Source organism: Denticeps clupeoides, unplaced genomic scaffold, assembly GCF_900700375.1.
Source record: "Denticeps clupeoides unplaced genomic scaffold, fDenClu1.1, whole genome shotgun sequence".
In the NCBI taxonomy this organism is placed as follows: Eukaryota; Metazoa; Chordata; class Actinopteri; order Clupeiformes; family Denticipitidae; genus Denticeps; species Denticeps clupeoides.
In genome coordinates this window covers 107,855-116,822 of record NW_021629747.1, presented here as the reverse complement: position 1 = coordinate 116,822, position 8,968 = coordinate 107,855, and the positions used below count along the sequence as shown (strand labels likewise).

General features: G+C 44.2%; 1 protein-coding gene and 1 pseudogene across 1 annotated transcript; one reads left to right on the top strand and one right to left on the bottom strand.

The window, feature by feature from the left end:
* Positions 1 to 253: 253 nt before the first annotated feature.
* LOC114773245 (putative lipoyltransferase 2, mitochondrial) lies at positions 254 to 1,746 on the bottom strand. The gene is made up of 2 exons (XM_028965766.1): positions 1,051 to 1,746; positions 254 to 697 (listed from the first exon to the last, which is right to left on the bottom strand). The coding sequence occupies exons 1-2, from the start codon at positions 1,493 to 1,495 to the stop codon at positions 444 to 446; spliced, it is 699 nt and encodes a 232-aa protein (XP_028821599.1). The 5' UTR covers positions 1,496 to 1,746; the 3' UTR covers positions 254 to 443.
* A 2,447-nt stretch (positions 1,747 to 4,193) lies between these two features.
* LOC114773236 (E3 ubiquitin-protein ligase RNF169-like) lies at positions 4,194 to 7,073 on the top strand (annotated as a pseudogene).
* The last annotated feature ends 1,895 nt before the right edge of the window (positions 7,074 to 8,968 follow it).

Sequence of the window (8,968 nt, the reverse complement as noted above, 5' to 3'; positions counted from 1 at the left end):
AAGACACAAATGGGACAGAACAGGCTTGATGGGCAGGATTGCCTACATAATATCAAGCAGGGGTTTTTAATGTTTTATGGACTAAAACACTAAAAAACAGTCTGCATTATTAAAGAAAGTGCTTGGACTAGTAACAGCATAATGGAGAAAGTTGCATTTTAGAAACTTAAAATATGAAAAAAAATTTAATGAACTAAAATTAAATTCACAGAATGTGTTTGTGTGATAAAAATACTTCACATATAAAATGGCATTGGTGAAAAAATGTGACATACGTCTGTCATTTTTATTTCTCCATATTTCATACATATTTTGATGTTTTTAAAGAAATCCTTTTCATCAGACAATCGTAGTCAATCTTTTAAAGCACAATACACCTCCTGTTACCAAAGTGCCCGGTTTCTTATGGTAGAGAAACATCAAGGGGTGCAAAGACAGCAATATCAGCCTCCTGTATTGATAGGCATCTGCACAGCAGTGTCTTCAGAAACCACGTGACATTGAAACCTTTCACTAAATGCCTGCAGTAAGTATGGAGTTGCTTCTGCAACCGTTACGTCTCGTCCCAGCTCCTGGCTGAGGGATGTCACGCCTTTACCCACAATCCCGCAGGGCACAATCTTCTCAAACCAGGACAGGTCAGTATTACAGTTCAATGCCAGGCCATGGGATGTTATGTACCTTCCACAATGGATACCTGCAAAATGCAAAGCAAATAAAGTGAATTCAGTGGTAACTAATGCATGGTAAAAGTGGAAGTAAAAGTGAAAGTGATTGTCGTTGTGAGACACGGTGACACAACGAAAGGTGTCCTCTGCTTTTAACCATCACCCTTGGTGAGCAGTGGACAGCCATGTGTGTGGGGACGGTGCTTTGCTCAGTGGCACCTTGGCGGTTTGGGATTCAAACCGGCAACCTTCTGATTACGGGACCGTTAGGCAACCACATCGCATCACTGTGTGATGATACATAAATATGCTAAAGCTTCCAGTTCGAAATAACAATTTGGCAATTATTAGAATAGTTAGATATGACTGGATGCTCGCTCACCTATTGCACAAATTTTGCTGTCTCCCACCCAGACTCCCGTGTCCGGCGACGTGGAAGCGTCGAGGCCGAACATGCTGCAGAGGCCGATGACGGTCTGCTCAAGCTCACCCACGTACCACCTCACACTCTTCTTAAAGCAGGCCAGGCTGAGAACGGGGTAACACACCAACTGCCCCGGGCCGTGGAAGGTGATCAGGCCGCCGCGGTCGGTGCGGAAGAAGTCCGCGCCCAGCAGCTTCAGCCGCAGCTCCTCCTCGGGCGGGTAGGGCTGCTGCCGGATCCCGGTCGTGTACACGGGCCGGTGCTCGCAGAGCAGCAGCGTGTTCGGGAACCTCGACGACGCCTCCAGGTGTCGACGGACGCACTGGCGCTGGATCTCCAAAGCGCGGCCGTAGGAGACGCGTCCTAAGTTCACCACCCGGACCGTAGTCTTTCCGGCGGCCATCTTCACTGCTACGAACACCGAGGCGTGTGTAAAAAATAGCAGTTATTGCAGCGATCGCTCCCCATTTTTGTTATTGGGAAGGCGGCGTTGGTGGCCTCCTTCCCCACCTGTCATAACTTAATGGTAAACGTTTTACTACGACGTGGTAACGTTCAGTCATTCCGACCGCGTTCTGGACGAAGAGAGGACGTTTAAAGATCAGCGGAATGGGCGCTGACATATTGATAGAGGCGAACAGTTCTTCTTCTCTGGCTGTGTATCGCGAGATTTATTTTTGCTCTCTAACTTGTCGCCACCTGCTGGACAGGAGACAAACCTCACCTATGCTGGACAGGCGATAATTTATTCTAGTTGTCCAGAGCAATCAGAGCAAAAAAAAATTATTATCCCTGTAACTACTGATTCTAAGTGGGGTTTGAACCTGGGTCTTCTGGTTCATAGGATACGACCGCCCTACTACTAGGCTACTACTACCAATAAGATTCAGATATAATTATCAAATGACAGGACATCAGCCTCAAAAAAAGTCGAGTGAACAATAAAGACAACACTGCTTTTCCCCTATTATTTATTCACACTGCTTTATGTATTGCTTGTAATATTCCTATGTTTTTTAGTATACAAGTCATTATATTTCATGAAAAAGTACATGAAATGAGTTTGAATAGTAAAATTCCCGCTACCATAGCTGACAGATAACAATGACAACATAGGTATGTCTGGATGCAATGTTTCTTTTTAAGAAGGACGTCCTTGTTATATAATTGTTTTATATCAGGACTAAAGGACTTTAATCTTTTGAATTCTAGTGTATTAGTCATTGGTATTAGATGTAAAGATACAATAACACACATATCTTTGAATTTGAATACTGCTTTTATTAAATAGCTGCATGGTGTTCGTGGAGTTCAAAACAAAATTGCAAACTCTCTTTTTGGATCCTTATGCCTGTGGAATTACATTACTGTCATACCCTTTTCTCTGGATTCCAAATGTAGGAGCTTCTTCTGTCTGTTTTAGAAATCAGGTGAAACTAATTTCCTGGCTTCTTTATTCCATCACTGTCACATGGTGGCAATGACAGACAGACCTTTGAATTAAGGCAGATGGTATTAAATTAGTTTAAACATGACGTGGCCCGCTCATCTGACTCTGTTGTGCATAATCACATTTAGGAACTGAACGTTGCTGCGTATAACACAGAAACACAGGAGTGTGTCTTCTTTTATTAAAGCAAGCTCTCGCTTAAAAACCTTGGCATCTCAGACTTCGTGGCATTGCGGGAATTCTACGGAACGTGAAACATCAGAGGTTTATCATGTCTCGTCCATATTTTCTCTTCTTCATGCTTTTGGGCTTTATATTCTTAACTGGTAAGTTTATTCGTGGTCATTTTAATATTTTTGAATTTGTAATCATGTGCCTGTTTTAGACTGCACTCGGCCTACCTGATCTTCTACTTGCATGGCAGATGCCGCAGCTATGTTTCCCTGGGGCTGCGCAAATTACAGTGGCGTGTGTCGATCCCACTGCCTGCCGACAGAACTTATGTTTGGTCCATACGGCTGTGAAAAGGGGTTCGTGTAAGTCTACCTTAACAGTAACCTTAGGTCTGGATCAGCTCCAGTCCTATGTATGAACATTTTTTCAATTTCTTATTTCAGATGCTGCGTTTCAAAAATTTAATGGAAAGGAAGGAACGGACAACCAAGACTTTAATCTTCATCACAGCGATATCACTACAGAAGAAATGCAGCCTCCACCCGTCATCCACCATTGCCGTTCTTGTTATTTTGTGCGCCCTCTCTGCTGATCTAAATATTCATACATTCTTGGCATTTTGGAATTCATTAACATCTTCAAATGTTTATCCTTTTAAATATCATACCTAAATATTTTGGCCTAGCTTTTGAATTAAGTAAATTAGATTATGTCAGCATTGCTAACTGTGTGTTAATGTAGTTAATGGACATTTAGACGTGTGTGGAAGCTCGGAAGGGTATCAAAATAAACTTCAGCAATTTAAGTAGTAATTAATCATGAATGCTTATTGAACTTTATTAATAAACAACCGCTAACTCATAAAAAATGAATTATTTTCCCTCCATGATGATTCAGTTGATTGAAGAAGATTCTGTGATTAAGACATAATACAAGTTCAAGGTACTAATCAGCTGGATTAATATAAATCAATGAAGAACAATTACTTCTATAGTATTATATGGGATCATCCCGATTGGGATTTCTTGCCACACAACATGGCATTTTAGCCATAGATTATTGATTTTCATCCACTGGAAATTAACATGTCGAATACTTCACTGTCCATAGAATTTAATTGAAAATAAACGTATTTTGCTGCCACCGTCTAATGTAACTAGAAGGACAAAGCAAAGTGTGTTTGATGAATGTCTCCTCTTTTCCTTCATGGGTGCTTTGTTCGCCGTTGTCACCATCAAAATCCGATTAATTTGATGCTCATTAACACGAGTGAATAGGGAGAGCGTTGAGGAGAGAAGCTGCCATGACAGCAGAATCTCCCTGGTTTAGAGTCGACTTTTTTTTTTTGTTTATTACATGATTGTTCATTTTTTTTCTGTAATGTAAAAAATAGACTGATAGTCAAATATAGAATTTATGATTTTTTTTTTCACCTGACCCCTGACCCCCGACCCCCATTCATTCCTCCGCTGGGCGGGGTTTGTTTTCAAAACTACGCGCAGGGAGAAACCAACGAAAATGGCGGCCGTGGGGTCCGCCAAATCCGTCGGCGGCTTAGCACCGAGGGCCAAAAGCGGGCCCGCCGCGGCGCCGCGGCCGCCCAGCATGGACGACGTGCGGTGCCCGGTGTGCGCGGACATCCTGCTGGAGCCCGTGACCATGCCGTGCGGCCACTCGGCGTGTCTGCATTGTTTCGAGCGCAGTTCGTGCTGCCCCCGCTGTCGGCTGCGGGTGTCCAGCTGGGCCCGTAAGCGGTCCCGGGAGAAGGGCCTTGTGAACGCCGAGCTGTGGGACGTGGTCCGGAGGAGCTACCCGGAGAAATGCCAGCGGCGGCTGGAGCAGCGCGACGGGCAGGCCGCGGGCGAAGGTGGGCGACTTTACTCTGACAGCTAGCGCCCGTTCCTCCGCCCTCCTCCGCTTACGCGTCGCTAGTAAAAGTAACTGCGCCTTCGTTACTATTTGTGACGTCCCGAAGCGCCGCTACGCCGCCGGCGTGTAGTAAGAATGCGCGGAGAGTTGTACTAGTTACGGTACTAGTCGCGTCGTCGCCCCGCTCTTCCCTCCGGGAGGGTGGCTGGCCCGGGCATGTCCGCTGACGCGGGCGACAAGTTTGTAGGTGACTGCCACACTACTGCGTTGACCGTGGTGGGGAAGGGGGTATTTGTTGTTTGCGTCTGTCACGTCTGTTTTGAGTTTTTTTTTTTTTTTTTTTTTTTTTTTTTTTTTGCCTCATGTTTCTTTTTTTCCCCCTCAAACAGAAGTATTTCGTTCCCCGGTTCAAAATCCGCAAGCAGGAGTTTGAAAAACAAAAGATGAAGGTGAGATTTTTTTTTTTTATATAGTGGCATATGTATTAACGTGCATTAATTATGAATGGTTTGTTTATTGATCATTATTAAAAATTAACGTCTCTTTGAGTAGGTAAGACTGCATTGTCTGCGTTGCAAGAAGGCCCTGTCCACACGAAAACGATTTTCTCCAAAACGAAAAAAAAAAACACAAAAAACCCTATGTCCACACTGAGCTTTATCTGAAAGGAGGCAGGGAATATCCTGAATGCTGTTTTAATGCCCCTCCACACCTCTTGGTGGCGCTGTAACTCCCCACCTCGCGCGTCTACTTCTAGTTCCGCAGTGTGTCGAACTGGCAGAGCACGTCTGCAGCCTTGCCTTTTCATTAGAGAGGATTTCTTGTAGTTGCTTTATGAGGTTCTGCAGCCAGCCATGAACGTGTTATCACCTTTGTTGTATGTATGACGCTCGGGTTATAGGTCAGGTTGGAGGTTTGCTCCCCCCAGTGAGGTACGTGGCACTAATACGGCCGCTCTGCAGTCCCACATGGAGATGCGGAAAAGAGAAATTTGCTCTGGAACCCGTTTTCAGAAAATAACCGTTCTGGGCCCCTGAAACACGGTCTCGAGTGGACGCAAGGCCAGATCGAAACGTTTTCACGTGACTGCGTTATGTTGTTTTTCAGGTGGTGACCAGTGAGGAGAAAGAGGACAAGAAAGATAAAAGAAGAGTTCTCCTTCAAAGAAAGGAGAATGCAGTGCTCATAAACACTTCCAGGATCCTGTATGTCTTCACTCATTTTTATGAGTTTAGATCTAGAAGCTGAATGTGTACAGTCAGGAAAGACATTTTTAATCCAACAGAATATTCATAAAGGAAAAAACCCACCATGTAATGGATTGTGGAATTGACATCAGTGAGTCTGGAAATATGTCGTTCTTTCAGTTGTATGGAGTGCTGTCAGACTCTGAGAACGAGGAGCCTATTGGAAGGAGGACCAGGCACGTGTCTGCATTTGTTCGTAAAACAAGAAGCTCTCCAGCATTCGTTCGAGGGTATGGTCACTTGTTTATGTGATGTGTTCATATCAGCTACAGCTACTTTTTTTCTACAGCCATTACATTTAAAAAAGACTATCAACAGTACCCATCAAAAGTGGGCGTTTTCTCTTCTAAACAGTTCACTTTTTTAAACGGCGTTATTAATCACAATACTTAGTGCTGAGTAAGTAATTGGTCTTTGTGTGTAAACCACAGCACTGATTAATTGATTAACCTTGTGGTCGTGCAATATAACGTGCTACAGAAGTTTTGTTTCGCATCAGACTACAGAAGACCGTGCTGCAAAGAAGCCGCAGCTGCACCGACTCGGAGGAGATCAGAGGGAAGGTGCAGAGTTTTCCACAGCTGCCGGTGCTGGACAAGGTGGGACTTGCAGCAGCGTTGTTTCAGTATTCCCATATTTGCAGGTTTTAATAACTTTGCTGCTTTTTTTTTTTCCCCCTTTCCTAACAGTCGAGCGCTTCATACAGCTTAAATGCGGGAATTTTGCTGTCGTCCGAGAACAGCCGGTCGCTCTCGGCACCGGTCCTCGTCTCCGAGCGCAGGCATCACTGGCGGAGTGTCCTGGCTTTTTCCACCCCATTCCTGGCACCCCAGTCCAAAGCTGAGCGCTCCATTAGCCCCCGAGAGCAATGACAGCATCTCGGAGGAGCTGAACCACTTCAAGCCCATTGTTTGTTCGCCTTGCACCCCTCCAAAGAGGCTGCCGGACGACGTGTGATGGAGCCCACCATCGTGAAGTCCACCCCTCGGAATCTGACCCGCTGCCTTCAGAAAACACACCAGCTACGAGGCCAGCCCAACCATCCTCAGAAGTGGAGGCAGATTGAGGTGGACCGACAGCTTATTACAGTGACCTCGAAGGGGACGGTCACCAGTCCCTTGGCTGAGGACCTTAGCCTCAAACCAAACCTCCTGGAAGGGGAGGACGTCCATAAACTCTGCAGCTGTGGTTTAAGGAAAAAAAACGTGGCAGGGAGCTTGTGCACGTGTGGTGGAAGGTGAAGAAAAATGTTTCAAACAACAAGCGCAAGTTAATATTCGATGCGTTTGTTGGCGAGACGGGACTCCCGCTTAGGTCGGCGGACGATTCGTCAACGTTACGTGCGGATAATGAAATCAGTAATGAATGTGTACGCAGAAGGCAGTTGGAGGAGCATGCTGGGATGAAAGCTCCTTCTGACCCTGCATCATGTGAGCAGAACACACCAGTACCTAATGATGGCTTTTGCAGAAACTAGACATGGCAATCAAAGACTGACAGACGCACAGGGCCACGCCCAGAACAGACCTACCTCACAGAGGGGTAAGAAGAGAGCCAGAAGACAAAACATCTAGTGCAGGCAGAGAGGACGAAAAGGGTCAGATCGGAGGAGCAGGAGAGCATCAGTTTTGGGGAGGTTGGCCTGTATGTGCAACGGCTACACCAGGAAAGAGAGGACCGTGAGATGGCGCTGAAGCTCCAGAGACAGTTTGATAGGGAATATCAGAACATGGACAGGCAAAAATCAACTTCAGACCAAAACAGGGACGGCAGGACTCAACAGAATCCGCGCAGATCTGGAAGAATCTCTAGAAAGGTGGAGCACTTTAAATATAACAGCTAAGAAGACTCTTAGACGAGTGACTCTCTAGTCATTTTGCTTTTTTTTTCTCCTTTTTATTCTGAAATTAATTTACTGTTCACACTGTTGCTGAAAGAAAAACAGGGCAGCATTGCGTAGCGTAGTTATCTATTGGAATATCATCCTTTAAAATCACATTCCGTATTATGGTGCTTGGCATGTTGCAAGATGTACATTCACTGACATGACACCAAATATATCTTCTGCATTTTGAGCTGGTTTTGAAGCAGCCTTCAGGTTGAGCAAACCTGAATTTGACCTTCAGATGCAGCCTCAGAAGGATGTGGCATAGCTAGTGCCTGGTGTGATTCGCATGGTGTGGTCAAATTCCCTTTTTAAAAGAAAAAAAAATATCTCATGAGAATGAAATACTTGGTACAACTGTGTTACACTTTTATGCAGAATTATATTTGCATGTCTTGAAACAACATGGAGGTTTCTTGAGGATCATAGCAAGACGACGTAATGTTGCTGAAACTTTATTACATTTGTAGCCTGTTTGTATGCCAGTTTTTGGAGACAAAGCCCTTTCTGTGGTGTTTTGCACAAACTATCTTGCCAAATAAGACGACACACAGAGCGTTAGAATTTGTGCTTTTATGTTTGTTTTTTTTTTTTCTCCTTCATTTGATTTATGCAATACTGTTTCACTGTACTTTTAGCAATAGGCTGAATATACTGTCTGAATAACCTGTCCAATCCAGATGTTCAGGGTGGCACTTACTACGTACACAAAGTCCTGGGTCTCATTCAGGCAAGAATTTCTGAACATGCTTTTATGTTCTCAATAATTATCTCAGATATATTGCAAGCTTTAACTTTCAACATTGTTCATAGCGGAAACTATACTGTGTGTCATGGCGAACAGGAAAATGAAGTACGATGCTTAATGTTGCTTAAAGAGGTTCGCTCTTTTTAGCCAATCAGAAGTTTCAAAGGGCCTTACTTTTTTTCATGTGAGAGTTATTTTTATAACCATAGATTACTATATTTCTAAAACCACAAATTGCCAAAAGGAGCAATAGGCATGTACATTATCTATAAATTACCTAGCTGGGTTGAAGTATGGCATACATTTATTGATATGCACAGTGTATATGCAATATGCCGTGCATACTTACCATGTTTCCCTTTTTTTAGATTAGGGCCATAATATAGTGGCAAAGGCAGTTCTTAGTTTCTGTGCCAACCTGACCCTTCTTCTCTGTTATACCTTCTGTCTTGGCTGTCTTTTCTTTATATTACATGTGAATTTATCCAATGTGTGGTTAAATC

Excerpts from the sequence above, each read along its gene's own strand:
- LOC114773245 (XM_028965766.1), bottom strand. The coding sequence starts at position 1,495 with ATGGCCGCCGGAAAGACTACGGTCCGGGTGGTGAACTTAGGACGCGTC. Across the intron at positions 698-1,050 it reads CAGCAAAATTTGTGCAATAG|GTATCCATTGTGGAAGGTAC; the intron begins GTGAGCGAGCAT and ends TGCATTTTGCAG.